Genomic DNA, 20,107 nt, shown 5'->3' on the forward strand with positions numbered 1-20,107 from the left:
GGTATCACTGCGGTTTTCTTTTTTTTTTTTTTTTTTTTTTTTAGATTTTTCATTACTAGTTTGATTTCTTTAATGGTAATTGGTTTTCTGGTTTTACATTTCTTCTTTTTTTATGTATTATACTTTAAGTTTTAGGGTACATGTGCACAACGTGCAGGTTTGTTACATATGTAATGTAAATATCACTGTGGTTTTCTAGAAAGTTAAGTGAAGGCTTGTCATCCTCTGATCAGATTATGTTCCTCCAGCCTCACACCAGGTAAATTCCTTTTCCTACCTTTCTGCAAACTTGCTTCTCGGGCTCTTTGAGGGGCACATGGAAGGTTTGTGTGTTTCTTTCAAAGTAAACATTTTAATTGTATTGTAAATTTTATACAGAAGCATGCATGGCACAAGTGTTTAGTTTTATGCATTACCACAAAGTGAATGCACTTGTATACTCACCAACCAGGTCAAGATACAGAGTTTCAACCTATTTTCTAATCCTCAGAGGCAGTTTCTAGCACAATAGGCAAAGGGATTAAGGAAAGAGAAGTGAAAAGACTCCATTCCAACCAAGCCCAAATTGTTAATGCTTTGTGTTGGCTCTGCCTGGTACCACCTATAGTAGCAGACATCTCCTTCTGGAGTTTCATATTTCTCTTTCATTTCAGATAATATACAGGAAGAAAGGCTTAAGATCTTAAGACACTAACAAAACTGGTAGGAGCACAAATCTACTTCTAATCACCAAATTCTACTTTATTTCAGAAGTCAGGAAACAAGCTGAGAACAAGAAATTCTAGCAGAAGCCTGGTGAAAGAGTAGACCTTTTACCAAAAGCACAGTGATGGTGGAGCTCCACACCTATCACACCCTCTCTATTCTCACTCTCCCAGCCTCACTTGAACACTCTCTCTCCCTGCAGAATATTTCCAGTCCCAGCTTTTATCATTCTCTCCTAATCTGGACTACCACAATCCTGACATTCCTGAGTGGAGACAAGATATTGGCAATGTCATCAAGCGAGCTCTGGTTAAAGTAAGTTGGTTTTATCTTTGTTTAAGTTCTTGCGAATAAAGAAAAGAACTAGATGGTGTGGTCCACAATACATTGGCATGGATTGAAACTGCATTCCACAGTTAGATAAAAATTATTTCTCTGTAAAAAGAGAGAGAAGAGGCTGGGTGCAGTCACTCACACCTGTCATCCCAGCACTTTGGGAGGCCAAGGCAGGCAGATCACTTGAGACCAGGAGTTTGAGACTAGCCTAGCCAACATAGCAAAACTCTCTCTACTAAAAATACAAAAATTAGCTGCATGTGTTGGCACACACCTGTAATCCCAGCTACTCAGGTGGCTGAGGCATGAGAATTGCTTGAAACGGGGAGGTAGATGTTGCAGTGTGCTGAGATTGTGCCATTGCACTCCAGCCTGAGTGACAGAGCAAGACTCCTTCAAAAAAAAAAAAAAAAAAAGAAAAAGAAAGAATTGTAGGATTAAAGAAGGAGGAAGAGAAGTGTAAAAGAGAGTCTAGTTCAATGTTTGAAGAAGGAAACTGGCCCAATGTTTATTATGAATTTGTTTGAGATAGGGGCTTGATCCCTTTAATACACTAATGGATGGACCACTCACTGAGTTGTTGCTAATATTATGCACTTGTCTGGCTCTTTGTTCACCAATAGGATCTTCTTAACCAAACATTTATACTCACAAGACTACCACTGGCCACAGTTTGCACTCATAAGGCTACAGGCCAGGAAACAGAGCATTCCAGCAGGGTAATAGAATTACAGAGTTAATCCAAGGTCAAATTTGCCTTAGAGAAAGTAAAAGGGTTTTGTTAAACATTTTCTCAGAGGTAGGCACTAGAATATATTGATGAATAAAACATGGTCGATTGAAATGTAGAAATAAGTCTAATGTGTAAGCAGCTCTAAGCTAGAGGCATGGCCAGCGTCTCTGTGGGGCAGAGAGAACAGGATGATTCACGCTATCCAGGGACATGAAGACTTGGCACAGATTTGCAACTCAATAAATACTTGTTGAACTCTTGGAACGTCTTTGGAGAGAATACTTGAACTGTGTTTGCAAGGATAAATGTCAGTTAACAGGGGCAGGATGGTGTTTGAATGAGCAGCATGTACAAAGTCATGGACTATAAAGAGTACAGCACAGTTTGGGAGGCCGAGGCGGGTGGATCACCTGAGGTCAAGAGATCGAGACCATCCTGGCCAAGATGGTGAAACCCTGTCTCTACTAAAAGTACAAAAACTAGCTGGGTGTGGTGGCATGTGCCTGTAGTCCCAGCTACACGGGAGGCTGAGGCAGGAGAATCACCTGAACCCAAAAGGCAGAGGTTGCATGAGCCGAGATATTGCGCCACTGCACTCCAGCCTGGTGACAGAGATTCCATCTCAAAAAAAAAAAAAAAAAAAAAAAGAGTACAACATATTTGGGAAATGGCAAAGAGTTTGGTGTAGCCAGTCTGTAGGTTATAAAGGCAGGTGCAGCTAAAATTGAGCTAGGATGGTTATGTCATATTGTGTAGGGTTTGAGAGACCAACAGAAGCTTGGCATCTATTCTGTAGGCACTGGGAAGTATGAAAAGTAATCTTTTTTTTAATTTTAATTTCAGTAAGATAATAGGTTTATATGTCAGTAACCCATTCTGGTGGCAATGCAGAGGACAAGCTGGGGTAGGAAGGGAACATAGTTGGGGAGACATTTCACAAAAGGTGACCAGCTAAAAGACCACTGCAGTTACCTAGGCCAGAAATATAAGGTGCTCAAGAAAAAGAGGCAAAGGCTACTTAAAAAGTTGAACAATAGAATTGGTGACTAAGGAAATGTAGTGTGGGTGAAAGGGAGAGAGAAATTCTCTGATGACAAGAGCCAGTAAGAGATGGCCTTACATTAATCAAGATGGGGACTATGTAGGAGAAACATGCTTGGGAAACAATAATGATTGGATTTTTAATATAAGTCTGGAGCATGTGAGAAACAACTGGGTGAAGATGACCAGGAGGGTTGAAAATATGGATCTGAAGATGAAGCAGAGGTTCATGCTGGAGAGAGAGATGTAAGAGAAGAGGCTGTGGAGGTTGTTAGGCTCTCCAAAGAGGAGTTGGGGGATAAGGCAGACACACTGCTGGTGGTTTCCCAAGGCAGAGGAGAAAGATCCAGGAAGGACATGGAGAAGGAGCTGACAGATAGGAAGAAGAATAAATAGAAGAGAATGACATAGGAGCATTCCTGTATGGAGTCGTCTGTAAGAGTAACTACACTTCAAATCTTTTTACAAAGAGACTGTTCATAGAAAGAGATGAGAATGAGGGCTGGGAGCGGTGGCTCATGCCTGTAATCCTAGCACTTTAGGAGCTGAGGCAGGTGGATTGCCTGAGCTCAGGAGTTTGAGACCACCCTGGGCAACACAGTGAAACTCCATCTCTACAAAAATACATAAAAAAAATTTATCCGGGCATGGTGGCGCATGCTGGCAGTCCCAGCTACTCAGGAGGCTGAGGCAGGATAATTGCTTGAACCCAGGAGGTGGCAGTTGCAGTGAACTGAGATTGCTCCAGTACACTCCAGGCGACAGAATGAGACTCCATCTCAAAAAAAGTAAAAAAACAAAACAAAACAAAACAAAAAACAAAGAAAAAATGAGATGAGAATATGACTGTTTCTATGCTGTGTTAGTCTGTTTGGGCCGCTATAACAAGGTTCCATAAACTGAGTGGCTTATAAACAACAGAAGTGTATTTCTCACAATTCTGGAGGCAGAGAAGTACAAGATCAAGATGCTGGCAGATTTGATGTCTGGTGAAAGCCTCTTTGCTTATTCATAGGCAGAACCTTCTTGCTGTGTCTTCACATGGTGGAAAGGGCAAGGTGGCTCTCTGGGGTCTCTTTTATAAAGGCACTAATCCCATTCATGAGGTCTCCACCCTTATGACCTAATCACCTCTCAAGGCCCCACCCTGATACCATCACATTGGATATTAAGTTTTGACAGATGAATGGGAGTAGGGGGTGCAAAAACATTCAGATCATAGCATATGTCTTTGGCTGCAAGGCATCCAGAATTGGGTTGTATTATGTATGGTTACGTTCATTAAAAACATACTAGCTTTTTAGGAAATAACTTGGTAATTGCAATAATAATAATCAGTCCTGTAAGTTGATTCTCAGGCCTCAAATCTCACAAGGACCAATCACTCGTATGTCCCTTTGGATGGGTTAAATGAATCTGTATACACCGCTCCAAGGTCTCTCTAAGGGCCTTGGTGGACTGACACTCCCTGACATTGTTCTTTTCTGAGACAAAGGGTCACACCAGTCAAGGCACTAATAAACTCACCACCCAACCCTTCACTGCACTGGGTGATTCTCTGCATTTTGCCCCTAGTCTGGCCTCCTGAGACTTGCTTTAAGGTAGGCAAAGGCCCCCAGCCTTATGGACTTGGACATTAGGACTTAATGCTACTAAGGATCATGCTTTGAAAGGATGTTGAGGCATCTAGCTAACCACCTCAGGTTGTTAAGAGGATGCCTCCCTGGTTGGTGGACTCTTTAGGCTTCTGACTGCTGCTTCTTACTTCCCTGCAGGCTGGCTCTTTCACTTTTCTTTATCACATCGCTGAGAGTTAACTCCAATCCGTAAGCCTAATTCCAAATAGGAATCAGAGCTGAGCAAATGGAAAACAACCAACCTCTCTGCTTCTGTTCAATCTAGCAACTATTTATTTAATTTTTACTCTGTGTCAAGCATTCTTGGGAACAGTGAGACCCCAGACAGAAATATCTGGGCAATCACACCATAAGAACCTCTATGAGTCCATTCTCAAACTTCTATACCCGAAACTGGGTAATTTATAAAGAAAAAAGGTTTAACTGACAGTTCTGCATGGCTGGGGAGGCCTCAGGAGACTTAACAATCATGGCGGAAGGCACCTTTTCACAGGGTGACAGGAGAGAGAAGAGTGGCAGAGCGAAGAAGGAAAAGCCCCTTATAAAACCATTAGCTCTCATGAGAACTCACTATCATGAGAACAGGATGGGGGAAACCACCCCCAGGATTCAATCACCTCCACCTGATTCCTCCCTCAACACCTGGGGATTCTGGGGATTACTATTCAAGATGAGATTTAGGTGGGGACACAAAGCCTAATCATATCAGGATCTATCTGAGAAAAGACTGCACCAGACAGATGTAATCATGTGTCATGGTGGACATGATCTATATCTCTGAAATGCAGTGGACATGGCCATTTGAAGGTGTTTGGAGTGGGAGGCTAAGGTGGAGATCACTGCAGGCAGAGATAGTCAGGGGGGCACTTTGGAGGATGGGGGTATTTCACCTGATTCACAAATTATATATTTGGATTGGCAGAAGAGGTGGTGATGTTCTGGATAAAAGATCTTCAGGAGACACACAGGAAAGAAAGAACAAGCTTACCCTTCACGGGGGAGAACTCAGCATCCTGTTTTCTTTAAAAATTTGCCTTCAGACAGAAGCTTACTTTTAAGTTTTTATCGCAAAAGCAATATCATTCTTTTACTAACCACTCAGGGATAGAAAAATTCACTCATATTCTCAGCCTCTTAACCACATTTAGTATTTTGTTATTTTTTTCTTCTATACGTTTGTATTTTTATAGAGTTGTAACCAAATAAATGTAAGGAAATAGATTGGAATGCAGCTATCCTAAGTATTTTTCTATGTTGTCTCATAGTACTTATTATCATCTTAATGGTGGCATAATATTCCATCAGGTGATTATACCAGTATTTGCTTATTTTTTTGAATACTGGAGGTTTTCCCATTTATTTACTATTATAAGTAATGTTGTGTTTTTTCCTGCATGTGTCTTTTCCTATATTTTGGATCATGTCTTTAGAACAAACTCACCAAGTTACAGTTACTGACTGAAGGGTATGAATATTTTTATGGCCTTTAAATTAAGTCTTTCAGAAAACAAATTGGCAATATGTATCAATTTCTAGCACTACCAGTGCCAAATGAGGGAACTTCCTTCACTGCAGTCTTACCAATATTAGCTATTACACTTAAAAAAAAATCCCACTTTAATAAGTGAAAGCAAGTATTGCTCGGCTTTCTTTAAATTTGCATTTTCCCATGTTTGTTTATGACTTCTTTTTCCTCATTTGCACCCAGCCTGTGTTTCAGCCAGAAGCTCTAGCTCTTATAGAAAAATGGAAAATATGAGAGGAACTTTTGCAAATGTTCCCAGCAAATAATGTTTTAAAAATCATTTGTAATACCATTCTAGTTTCAGTAAAAATTCATATAAGAGCAGGGGAGGTAGTGAAACTAATGTTTTACCTAGCAGGTCTAAGGGAGAAACTGAAAGAAAGCCTGAATGTATATTGGAGCCTGTGCCTAAAAAGCTGCATTTGAAAAACTCATATGAGCCCTCTGGCTGTGCACACTCTGCTCTTGTCATTGATTTGGGGAGGGCTGGCTCCTCCACCGCCTCTCTTTGTCTGAACATCTTTGCAGGTAACCAGTGTCCCAGAGGACCAGATCCTCATTGCCGTGTTTCCTGGCCTTCCCACTTCAGCAGAGCTTTTCATTCTCCCACCCAAGAACCTGACAGAGAGGAGGAAAGGCAATGAAGGGGACCTGGAACAAGTAAGTGAAAGTAAATCTGGCTGGGACCCTTGCCTGCACCCTATACCCTGAGAGGGCACAAAGCTGTTTTCAGCCAGAAAGGGAGACAGGCTCTCTTCCATTGCCCCAACAGCCAAGGTTGTGAAGAGCAATCACCCTTACCCAGAGTAAATACAGGTGCAAATAGACTGGAGCATTCAGCTACTCAGGAAGGAATGGCACCCCTGGCATTATTCATTCCAATGTCTGACATCCCTGTGCCAGCTCATGTCTCCCTGCCAATGACTCTTCCTGGGATACAGGGGAAGGGGAGCAGCAGAGAGAGAGAGAGAAACAGAGAGAGAAAGGGGGGAATTTGAATTTCCTTGTTTATTTCTGGGACTATGTGCCTCTTGTCTTTAAACTGCAATGGCCCTTAAAGATCCTGGCCAATGTTAAGCTCTGCTTCTGGGGAGAAAATGAACTGCTTTCAAACATGCTTTTTTGGAGAGGGATGTATTCCCTCTCTTTGCTTTAACTAAGGAAGCAACATTTCCAAAAGGGATTGTGATTTACTGTTATTCTCAAATGGGCATATAGAACTATACTGTGATCTGCACACTGTCCTGGAAGTAAAGGGGATGGCAGGACTGGTGTTTCTCCTTTTCATCCTCTGTTCCTCCTGAGGTCTTAATGCCTGCACTGTTTCACCCTTCCTTTCTTTCTCATGGTGCTAAGTCAGGTGAAATAGAAATAAGTGAGCATGAGACTGCAGAAAATCGGCATGAATCACAAACATTTCCTCTCATATGAGGTAATCATTGTACAGACATATTTTGTGTCCCTATGATACTCACTGGCCATCACCCCATCCTTACTTACAGCCATCCACAGACCTTGAGCAGTAGACATGTGATTGCAGTTTCTCTGAGAAATAATTTCTTGCATTGCAGGATTGCATATTGAAGTTGGCCAGAAATAAATTTAGCTTCTTAATGCATACATCACTTTTACAAGACCTCTTTATTCTGAAATAGCAAGTGGCATGTGTGAACTATATTTGGAAGCTACAATATCCATCCATTTAGATAAATAGGTAATTACAGTGATGAATAGCAGCTGTGATATTAAGGCACATACAGCGAGATAAGAGTTAGGGACAACAGCCTAAGTCGGCCTCAGCTTTTATGTGGGAATTACAGAGTGATTAAATCGATGTTATGTGTTCTGAGACTTGCTAGGGAAAAGTAAAGAACAAAAATTATCCCATAAAGAGGAGACAGCTTCTGCTTTGATGTTTGCTTCCCATTGTCTCTAAGATAGAAAACGAAGAGGAGTGGGCTGGTAGTATATGTACCTGCTTTAATCCTGGCAGGGGCCTACATCCCCTGTGTGTATGACTTAATCAGATTACAGAGCTAATGATGGGTTGAACTTCTTTCATTGGAACCCATAACAGGTCTTTTTAGAGTGTTATAAAGGCACGGATAAAAGAGCAGTGAACTAGGAGTTGAATGAAACACGTATGTCTATTATAGCTCTAATTCACCAGTGACTGTAGGCCTGCCTCTTTCTGTCTCTCACTCTCCTCTCCAGAATAAGCGAATATTACCATCTATAGTTGTCCCTCAGTATACATAGGAGAATGGTTCTAGGACTTCTGATATACCAAATCTGTGCATCTTCAAGTCCTGCAGTTGGCCCTGCAGAACCTGCATGTAAGAAGTTAGGCCTCTGCAACATGGTGAAACCCCGTCTCTACTAAAAATACAAAAATTAGCTTGGCGTGGTGGCACGTGCCCGTAATCCCAGCTACTCAGGAGGCTGAGGCAAGAGAATCGCTTGAACCCAGGAGGGAGAGGTTGCAGCGAGTCAAGATCATGCCACTGCACTCCAGCCTGGTGACAGAGTGAGATTCCATCTAAAAAAAAAAAAAAAAGAAGAAGAAGAAGTAGTTGGGCCTCTGTATAGGCAGCTTTCACATCCTGTGAATACTGTATTTTCCATCCACATTTTGTTGAAAAAATCCACATAGAAGTGGATCTGTGGCTGGACGCGGTGGCTCACGCCTGTAATCCCAGCACTTTGGGAGGCCGAGGTGGGCGGATCACGAGGTCAGGAGATCGAGACCATCCTGGCTAACACGGTGAAACCCCGTCTCTACTAAAAATACAAAAAATTAGCTGGGCGAGGAGGCGGGCGCCTGCAGTCCCAGCTACTCGGGAGGCTGAGGCAGGAGAATGGCATGAACCTGGGGGGGTGGAACCTGGAGAATGGCATGAACCTGGGGGGGTGGAACCTGCAGTGAGCCGAGATCGTGCCACTGCACTCCAACCTGGGCGACAGCGAGACTCCGTCTCAAAAAAAAAAAAAAAAGTGGATCTGCTTAATTCAAAACTGTCCGCATGTTCTCACTCACAGGTGGGAATTGAATAATGAGAACACATGGACACAGGAAGGGGAACATCACACACCTGGGCCTGTTGTGGGGTTGGGGGAGGAGGGAGGGATAGCATTAGGAGATATACCTAATGTTAAATGACGAGTTAATGGGTGCAGCACACCAACATGGCACATGTATTCATATGTAACTAACCTGCACATTGTGCACATGTACCCTAAAACTTAAAGTCTAAAACAAAACAAAAAGAAAACTGTACTTCCTTGGTTTCACAAGGCTCCAAGGGCTGTGAGAACCAAATTGATAAATATATTCCACTATCTTATCCCTAATTGAACCATGGTGACTTTTTACCTATTGACCTTGTTCTTGATTTCTTACCCCATGAGGGAGCATCATTGCATGTCATGTCACCCCATGCATCCTGTCTTTTTTTTTCAGATTGTAGAAACACTGTTTAATGCTCTCAACCAAAATTTGGTCCAGTTTGAGCTGAAGCCGGGGGTACAAGTCATTGTGTATGTCACACAGCTGACGTTAGGTGAGTGACACTGGGAACTGGGGAAATGGGAAAGATGATCTGTTATCCCAGAGAGAAAAGGAGGAGAGAATCATGAAACCCTGCTGCATAATGCCTGAAAGTGGCTTTGTAGAAGGGTCCTTTTTGTAATTATGGTTCAGAAGGATTGGTCACATCAGTCACATTGTTCTGAAGGCATCCTGCAAGAAGACTTTCTTAGGAGTAGCTTTGCCATTGAATCCCTAGATGGTCTCGGAGAAAACCTACAATTTCCTTGGGTCTTAACCTTATTCATTTGTTTGTTCGTGTATTTCTTTATTTTGTCTGTGACAGTTGGGATTATGTTGGATAATCGTCTAGCTCTCTTCATTCATACGATTATCTGATTTTATGAATCTTGGATGGTAGGCCACAAAACTTTAAAACTCCCTTCTAGTTTACAATGTGTGAGTCAAAGTAGAAACAGGAACAAACTCTAGTTGGCTTATTTATGAAAAAATATAAAAAGACATGTCCCATTGGGCATCTACTTTGGGCTCTCTGGGAGAGCCTGTTTACTAAATGGTTCTTAATAATGTAAGACTTTTCCAATGTGTAGGTCACAAATGTGCCCATCCAGTGGATTTTTATCAGAACAGTGTAAAGGAAGAGAATGAAACACTGCATTAGTACTTAAACCAAAATTTCAAATGGGCTCCCTGTAATTATGGTGACAGGCATGCAGCCTATCTAAGAGAAAGAGCATTGGAGTCCTTATTCCACTCCCCTGAGCTGGACATACATTGTTCAATTTATACCAAGAACTAGCAAGTTTCCCCAGACTGAACAGAGAAGTTTACTTTACCTAAGAAGCTGTACTCAGGTACCATTGTCATCATTGAAGCCAGACTTTCTGCACCCAGATATCAGGCAGGAGAATTGGAGACTAGACATAAGGATGGAGATCAGTGGCCTCCTTCCTGCAATGAATACTCCCTCCAGCTAACAGCTTCCAAGTGAGCATATCTGTTCTTTTCCTTATCTGTTCTTCTTTCCCAGCTCCATTGGTGGACTCCAGTGCTGGGCACAGCAGCTCAGCCATGCTTATGCTATTATCAGTGGTATTTGTTGGCCTGGCTGTGTTTTTGATCTACAAGTTTAAAAGGTATGTGCTATTATCACTCAATTTAGTAGTGGGGTTGGGGTCATTGCAAATGATTCTTCCTGTAACTAACTTTACTAAACTCATCGCTAGAATGTGATTTTAAATTATCCTTGAACTTCTGTTTGACAATGGGTAAAAGCAAGAATGGTTGAGGGTCATGGATTAAATGTGTTTGAGACTCTGAACTCTATCTATTATGATTTATAGGTATAATGAGTTAGGTAAATAAAGACTGGCCAATGAAATCAATTTATTATCTTCAAGAGAAGTGTAAGGGGTTTTCAAACCTCAATCAAACTTCTAAAGTAAGGTCTTACATATTCGGAAGATCTTTTTATATGGATCAACATTCATTCAGGTGGTTAAATAGAGAAAATGCAGCTAAAATTTGATACACACATGTACAGAAACCGATGCATTTTTTAATCTCCTGTTGCAGCTATTCAGCATCTCTCTTTAAATTTTCATGCTAAACATATTCAACTATCATCCCTCTCCCTCTTTTTCCTATTCTAAAGGGAAATTGATTAGGAGAACAAAACTCCACACGTCTTGAGAAATTATTTTTGAAAGCCATAGAAGTATCTTGCTATAACAAGATATAAAGCCATAAGTATCTTGGTATAACAAGATACTTATTAGAAACGTAAAATTGAAATCAATAATTTTGTACTAACATTCAAATTATAACTTCTACTAGAATGTATACTAATTAAGAGTATAAACTCTGAAATAAGACCCAGTTTTAACTTTTAGCATTTGTAACCTTGGGCAATTGTATTTGCCTAAGTCTTAATTTCTTCATTGGTAAAATGAGAATAGCAATATTTTATAGGTTTGCTATATGATTTAAATGTCATAATGTGTGTAGGTGCTACGTACTAAGTAATCAACAAAGCTATGCTATTTTAAATAACAAAGCACATGCCTGCCAAAGATGCCCTCTGTGCCATAAACTGTCACATAATAGGCCCTCAGAAATTTTATCAGTGGCCTAGAAATATGCTCCCTGGGAAGCCTGGGTAAAGTAAAAATGTCATTAATTATTGTCAGATGAGTTTGAAAGCCTCTTTTAGTCCTGGAATCTTTCCAGGAACTAAAGATAATGCTTTTAGGTTTTGGTAGAGATCAGTGGTAAAGGTGCCTGACTCTTCCTGCCCCCCTTCTTCCTGCTTATCTCTCCTTTAGTGGCTATTTCTTTTTCTTAAAAACACCAGTTTAATTCAATATACCTCTCAGCATTAGCTGCAGCAGCAGGAATTCCATCAACACCCTCCACGCTCTCTAGAAGGACAGAGTGAGATTTGCCTTCCTACTCAATTTATAGACCAGTATGTGAGTTCATGTCCTCTTGGATCAAGATGTGTTAACCCACATACCCCTGTTCCCTTTGAAGGGTGGATAAAACCTTTATGTCACAAAGTGAGAAAAAGTTCAATATAGAAACAGCCTGGTTAAGGCAACACCCATTTATTTATAGATGTACTTCAATTATATGCAAAGAACATTTTACTTTTCACTCAGCCAAGAATTTGATTGTGAGGAAGCCTGGTGGTTGCTGGGCGTGACAATCAACTAAACCAAATGTCTCATCTCTGACTCCCAGAGCAGCAGTTACTGAGGACAAGTCCCAATAGAAGTCCTGTAAAGAGTCTTTTGTGGCTTTTGTGTCAGGTCTATCCAAAGTAAGGATACTTAAGGATCACTTATACTGTGACTTGGAAAACTTCTGTTTTTTTTGTTTGTTTGTTTTGTTTTGTTTTTATAAATGCTGTTAAACTCCTTAGACGGACAACTTATTAATGTAGGCATCTCTAAATGTGTACACTTTAATAATGAATCCATGCCAGGTAATGACATCTCTAAAAAATTCTACCTTTGTAGTTCCCAGGTATCAGCCCACCTTTTCTATGTCCCTGACAGTGAATCATGCAGCTGAGGCCACAGGAAATAAACTCCAATCAAACTGGACAATAGCAGCATCAGTTAAGAGTAACTAGTCGTCAGTTAACCTTTACTTTTCTGGCTCCTTTTCCTGGAAGTTTTACTCCTAATGCTTAAGCCCTTTGGTTGAAATTCTGTGGGATTTTCTTTTATTTTTTTGGTCTCTTTTCCCCAGTCATCACATGGAACCCCAGTAATGGCAACATGAAGTGTGCCTGGCTTGCAACAAGTACAGAATCCAGGTTCCTAGCCCTGGATTCCCAGAGTCTCCTTTGCTTCTTTCATTACTATCCAACAGAACTTTGGAAATGTTTAAAATGCTCTATCATCTGTACTGTCTAATACAGTAGCCAGTAGTCTGACTGAGGAACTGAATTTTAATTATATTTAACTTTAATTAATTTAAGTGTAAATAGCAACACCTGGCCATTAAACGCTCTGTTGAGCAGCACAGTTTAGTGTAAAGACATTTCAGTTTCTGTGTCCAGATCACTGGCCATACTGAGTTTCCTGATCCAAAACTTCCTCTCTGTAATTGCCAGTATTAACACATTAAGACATTCATTCATCGTACAAACATTCATTGAGTACTTCCTGTGTGCCAGGCACTGGAAATGATCTCAGTATCCCAAGTGGTCACTTGATATGGAGAAAGAGAATAGAATTACTATGAGCCCCAAGCTTCCTTTAAATGAATATCACCTGGTCTCTCGCAGTCTGTCTTGCTCTTGAATAGTGACTGTTATTTTCTGATATCTCAGGTAATATAATTAAAAATCATTGTGAGATGGCTTTTACTTTCTGAAGACTGCCTAACAAGAATTTCTTTCAATAACTGAAGATCTGCTTTTTCTCTATCCAGGAAAACATTTGCGCTTCTATATTCCTTCCAATCTTTTTTTAGTAGGGCTTTCCTTATAGTCCAAAGCCCACTTTGCTTTCTCTAAATTTCCTCCTACAGGCTTCTAACACTCATAATAGATGGATAAATAGATACAAACTGCAGTTGGGTTTTGTTTTTTGTTTTCAGAGGGAGACTTGAGCCTATCCATATTACTCCTCTTATTTAAACCTGTATGAATGTTGGTCCAAGACATGTCTCTTGATCTCTTCATTTCCCACATTCCTTGTATGCAGAAGTGGAGTTCAGACTTATATTCTCAACAGTCCTACAAGCGAATGTGTTAAGAAATGAAAAGCAACTTGACAAATTTTTAAAATTCTGCAAATTGATATACAAAATTTATTCTCTTCCAACCATCGATTGCAAAAAGATGAAAAACACGCCGGTTTTTAGATGTGTTATTTGGAAATTGAAATAAAGCTAATAATCTCTATAAGGGCAAGTTTATCCAATTCCTCATAGGTATTGTGAGCAAAGCAGGAAAGGGGAGGCAGTGGACTCTGGTTACAACTGTGAAGTACACAGACTTATGTGATCAAGAATGGTTTAACCACCCCCAGCACCTAATAAATATTACAGTTGATCCCAACTTTCATGAGCAATATGTACTTTTATGATTGGGAGGAATCTAAGTTATTAGACTGTATTTTTGTTTATATAAAAATAATATAAAGGCCAGCATTAATTTTTAATTATACACATTTAGAGAGCCTAGTGTGCTGCCTCACATGGATGCTGTTCACTTTGGGTTCTTGTAAATTATATTAAACTGGCTTAGACCAGTAGGGGTCATGGGGACACCTCCTTTAATGTATGGAAAGCAAACATTAAAGACATGAAAACTGTAAAAAATAATTAGAAGCAACTATGTGTTTTAAACCTATTTTCAGATTTTTTCTTCTGAATTAGCTGCAGGAAACCCATATTAAGTGCTTCCACATTTCGCATCATTTGGAGTTGGAGCAGATAGGGGAATGTGGAAGCTTGAGAATACCACTGCTTGGCACAAGGACAACAAAGTGATTTTCCTTTAGAGTTGCATGGGATGTCCTGGATTAGGGTGGGTGTCCGATGTCCCAAGTTTCAGTGATATCTATGCTAGTAATTGGCTTTGTGAAATGTCTAGACATTAGTCTAATTTCCCCATCCTTTGATGAGGTAAGAGGGGTCTCTTCTAGAAGTGATATTCTAAGATAAAAATATAATCTTTTTATTGATGAATATAGTGTAGTAAAGTAGAAAGAGCACAGGATTTAAGGTAATTTATTCATTGATTCAAAAAATGCTTAATAAATGTTAACCATGTGCCAAACACTGTGCTAAGTCATGTGAATAGCAGAGAGGATAGAAAACGTAGACCTCGCCTACATGGGGCTGTTAGTCTAGTGGGACAGAAAGACAGAAAACAAGTCAATAAACATTGCCTATTACATCACCCTAAACCAACACCATGTTTATTTCTTACATAGGCAGTGTCCCATCGTTACATGTTTATAATGGAAAGTTGGATGGTCAGGGGAAGCCTCTCAGAGATGACATGTAAGCCAAGTTCTGAGAAGAGCAGAGGGCAGTGTGTTACAGGCAGAGGGAACAGTTGGTTCTAAGTCCCCAAGATGTAGAAGAGCTGCTTCTATTAGAGTCTTGTAACTCAAAATTTGGGTCTCCAACTGATTAGCAGCATCAGCATCACCTGGGAGCTTGGCAGAATTGCAGAATCTCAACCCATCCAGTCCAGACTTACAGAGCCACAATTCACATTTTAAGAAAGACTCTGGGTGATGCTTAAGCATGTTAATGTTTGAGAAGCCCTGGATTAAAGGAATGCAAAGGAGTCTCCCGAGGCTGGAACACACAGTGTGTGAGGAGATAATGAAGATGGGTCAGAAGATGAATGCCTCAAGAAGATTTCAGTGTGAAGCCGCTCACTTCTCCAACCCCAAGCTAGTCTGCCTTGTGTTTCCAAACCCACCTACTACTTTTCTGTCTTTGAATGGAGCTATTTAGCTTCTCTTAATCCTTAATCATCTCCAAAATCCAAAAAGAAGCTATTGTCATCCCCATTGAACAGATGAGGAAACTATCAAAGTATTAAAGGTACTTATCCCGTAAGTGATGCTCTGAAAATTGTAGCAAAGGCTATGAATCTATTATTTCTTGACTATTTATAAAAAAAAAAAAGCCAATGTGGATTGATTAAATTGATGCAACCTTAGAAATAGGTGTCTTTTCACTCCATACACACTTAGAGTCTCAAAGTCTAGCTCCTTTAAAAACTTAATACCAGGTAAATATTTATAGAGTTTTATTATCTAACTGCCTTTTTGTTTATACCTTCTTGTTTTTTACCCACAGGAAAAGGTGCATTCCTCAGGGAGTTCTATGGTTTACATCTTCCCTGGGCATCTGGATTCCTGGCTGGCTTTGTGTTCCTTGACCTCGTAGCCTCATTGTCTCTGGGGTTACCAATATCTTTCGCTGACATGGACCCTTCCTATTAACAGCTTCTTCCTCCCCTTATCCCCCAGGATTTCCAGCTGCCCAAGTTTGGCACACCCTGTGATCTTAATCTGATTTTGCTCCTGTCCCATGTAGGAAAATCCCTTGGATTAACATCTATGCTCAAGTCCAACACGACAAGGAGCAGGAGATGATTGGGTCAGTGAGCCAAAGTGAAAACGCCCCCAAAATCACACTCAGTGACTTTACGGAGCCTGAGGAGCTGCTGGACAAAGAGCTGGACACGCGGGTCATAGGTACATGTTCCTGCTCCACTAAGCTCCTCTGTCCTGTGTCCTCTAAACACTGGCCTGCTTCATCTGTCCTCCATACACTACTGGACTGGAGGGTGGGGACAAACAGCTACCTACAGTGACAGAATCATGTTTTAAATTTGTCTGCCACCTCTGGCCACATGAAATTGGTAGATTTTTTTTCCCTTAGAAGTCAATCAGGATTGGAAATACTGGAGTCTGAGTGGGTTAGGGATGAAGCCAACTATCCATTACTGTTGAGTTTTTTCTTCTTTTTCTATAAAGCAAAAGTATTATATGTCCTTACTAATAATTACATGAATGTGGAATCTGGCATCAGATAGCCCTGGGTCCATTTTTCTTGCTCTGCTAATCTACTACATCTGTGACCTCTCTGTGCCTCAAATTCCTGATCTGTGAAATAGGAGTAATAGTACTTATGATTCATTTCTATTTCTATGTAGTACTTAAAAAAAAACAATTCTAAGACTGTTGTGATAATGACATGCTGTTATGTCATTAGCCCAGTGCCTGCCACATAGTAAGTTTCAATACACATTGGCTGTTACTGTTGTTATCAGTAGAGTATAAGATGGCAGTCAATGTCTTGATCCTACCTGTGTGCTAGTGTGGGAGGTAGCATATGTTAAACATGGATGACATAAGCCAGTGAGCTGATAGGTAACGATATCCAGGTGCCTTTTAAATAAATTCCTATTAGGCACCTGTTCTGGGTGGCTTGGTATTTAGCAATGAATAAAACTAAGATCCCTGCCCTTGTGGAACTCACATCCATTTCTCCCTGTGTCTTCTCTTCTCTGCAGGAGGCATTGCCACCATTGCAAACAGCGAAAGCACAAAGGAGATCCCCAACTGCACTAGTGTTTAATACCAGCAAGCCACGTGGTCAACTACCTTTCTGACTTTTTATTTTTGATGATTACTATTACTATTATTATGGAAAAATAAAAATTTCTTTTTTACCTTTTGTTTACCAAGGGCCCCTTCATAAATAGCAGGCAAATGCCTAGCTTTGGGAGAAAAGGGCATTCTTAGCTGATTGAAATGAGACAAAGGGAATAAATGGCTGTATTTGTGCTAAGAGCAAAGGATGCATCTTCCCACAGCCTCCTCGCTTTACTCTGCCATTGGTAGCTTAAAGACTTTCTTTTTCCTTGTGGTCTCCCTTTTTTCAAAATTTAAGTTGGGTTGGCTTTTTGTGAACCTCTCATCCCCACAGCAGAATCACCAACACTCTCCCCTTCCCCCAGCACACACACATACAACACAGATCATTTCCTAGTTAGATCCACAGGAAGTAGGTTGGTGGGGGTGGATGTAGCTGCAGAAAGCGTGCACAACTTTGTGAAAGAGGCCCTGCCTTGTGCATGTCCACAGTGAGGCTACAGATGGCTTATTGTATATAATTACAATGTAAATAGCTTTTTATTTCCTAAGAAATAATTTAATGTTTAGTAAAAAAGAAAACAGAAAAAAGAAAGATGCGTGTGTTGGCTTACGCACTGGCCCTCAGAGCTGACCAACCCTCCAGGCCTGCTCGATGCATTGGGTTTGGATGCTCTCCTGTTGTCTGTCACACTTAACTCTTGCATCTCCTTGTCCATGCCATAGCTGGTTTCTACTTATGTATATAAAGGGGGGCGGGGGGAGGGGCTTCTCTGGGGCAATTGATAAAGGAAAGACTCTAGTGACATCATAGAACATGGTAGTCGTTTTTGTTCCAAGAATGACATGAAAGGTGAAGAAGAGGCCCACTAGAGGCTTCATACTGAGACCCAGATGGGGGAAAACATCTTCCTCTCTAAAAGGAAAAACTTGGTATTTATCAGTCTGAGAAAATTTTTTTTCTAAAGAAGGCAGTCAGTGGATCTTAAAATGACAATGTTTTTAAATTGGATTCTATGAAAATGCATAATGCTTATGGTGAATTCTCAGGCTATTCTGGGCTCAGAAAAGTCCCCTGGGCATTAGGTAAAGCCCAGTGAATGTCTCTTGGCATGGGAGGAGTTAAAGAGGTTGGAAGGGAGGAGACATTTGTGGAATTATGAGTTCATGCAAAACTCTCCAGGCCAAGTAGGGGTCTAGCCTTTAATGATATTAGTCAAAGGCAATTTTAGCAAAGCTGTGCTATTTGCTTGTCAGATGTACACAACTTCCTTAAAGTCAAATGTCTGCCTTCGGTTCCCTTAAGGTAGTTCTTGCCTCTGGGGTGAGTGGCTTTCAAAGCCTGTTAGCTTTTCCAGCACCTCAGCCCCTTCACACATTTACACATACCAATTGTTTTTCAAAAGGGTCACGTTAAGCCATGCTGTAAGCATTGTTTTTATTTTCAGGCTTAGCCTGAGCACACTTATTTTTGAAAATGATATAATGTATATATATGGGAGGAAAGGCTGCATTTTGTACCTGTTAATTTTTGTGGGATGTTGTTCCCATTCTTCTTTGTGAGACAGAGAGAATGTGATATAGAGAAATCTGGCTGGCTACAGCGTAGATCAGTATTAGGAATATTTCTAAAGATCCTGCTTTTTTGTTTCAAGGGTTAAACGGGGCAGACAATTGCAATACTTGTACTAAACACTGGAATACAAATGCATGACTCATATCCATATATACAGTATATGTACATATACTGTTCTTGGTTTTATTGTTCCACTTGAATATTTCTACTGTAAAAAAAAGACAGTGGTTTTGAAATTGTTGAAAATAAATGTATTTTTGTACATCAAAGCTACATACGTGGCTGAGTTTTCTCTTTGGGGAGTTTTCTTTATCCACTGTATCTGTGAACTATTGCTACAATGATGCTACGTGGAAAACAATGAATGGCTTATAACAACAGATGCTCTGTTTTTGCTCATGAATCTTTAGATTGGCTGTGGTTTGGCTGAACATATCAGGACTGACCAGGCTCTGCTGGTCTGATCTGGAAGGAGGTTTCAGGTAGTTTGAGTCTGCTCCATGAATTATCATCATCCTGGAACCAGGGCATGTTTTTCCATGGTGGATTGTAGAATTCCAAGTGACGCCAGTAGAACAACCCTATGTCTCTAAGGCCTTGGCTCAAAATGGTCACTTTATTTATCTTCATCCACATTCTGTTGACTAAAGAAAATTGCATGTCCAAGTCCAACCTCCATGGCTAGAGAAATAGATTCTTTCTACTCTGGTACTAAGTACTATAATTGGAAACAATAATCTGATTTACTCTGCCTATTCATTTTCCACTGCCCCATGGAGCGCTTTCACTAAATGACCTATTTGAACCCATGCCAAAGTTTTTCATTCACATATATATAGCTGGGACCTCTGAGCAAAAGTCTTGGTAATTGCAAGGTCTTTGAGTTTGATATCAGTTCCCAATGAGTGGTAGAGATGATGGAGCGCCAAGTCAGGTATGAAGACTTAAGCAAGAGAAATGAAAAGGAGAAAAACAACATGTGTCCATTTTTTTTCCTTCTTCCAGCTGTTCGATGCATGAAACCAACAGCAAATGTCGTTTTTTGGTTCTTTGCTTATTGGTGGCTCTTCTTCACCAGGTAAATAAGGAAATGTAAACTGGGCACCCAGAATAAGGGCTGTAAGTTGGATGTTTCTTCTTATGTCTTTAGTGTTTCAAATATGTGATAAAGTTCCATGGATCTAAGAAACCAGAAATCTTTTGTTGATAATTTAGTTGCATATTTTGGAAACTGGCTGAATCTTCTGGAATCATATTTTCTGCACTTAAATTGAAGATAAAGAACTAAGCAAAGGTGGTTTTCTTTTGATTTGGGAATTTATTTTAAAATCATGTATAATTCTTACCATAACTTTTCTTGAGTTATA

At 40.4% G+C, this 20,107-nt stretch overlaps 1 protein-coding gene across 3 annotated transcripts in view; it reads left to right on the forward strand.

Annotated features, from left to right (window-relative positions):
• Positions 1-19,009, forward strand: part of SORCS3 (sortilin related VPS10 domain containing receptor 3) — a 631,492-nt gene extending 612,483 nt beyond the window's left edge. For all 3 annotated transcript variants that reach the window (XM_054522833.2, XM_054522832.2, XM_024253734.3), the window contains 6 exons: positions 908-1,020; positions 6,506-6,637; positions 9,438-9,537; positions 10,555-10,660; positions 16,101-16,261; positions 17,083-19,009. In XM_054522833.2, coding sequence (XP_054378808.1) covers positions 908-1,020; positions 6,506-6,637; positions 9,438-9,537; positions 10,555-10,660; positions 16,101-16,261; positions 17,083-17,147 — 677 coding nt within the window. In that variant the 3' untranslated portion in view covers positions 17,148-19,009. The remainder of the gene's footprint in view (positions 1-907; positions 1,021-6,505; positions 6,638-9,437; positions 9,538-10,554; positions 10,661-16,100; positions 16,262-17,082) is intronic.
• Positions 19,010-20,107: the final 1,098 nt, after the last annotated feature.

Source organism: Pongo abelii, chromosome 8 (genome assembly GCF_028885655.2).
Source record: "Pongo abelii isolate AG06213 chromosome 8, NHGRI_mPonAbe1-v2.0_pri, whole genome shotgun sequence".
Taxonomy (NCBI): Eukaryota; Metazoa; Chordata; class Mammalia; order Primates; family Hominidae; genus Pongo; species Pongo abelii.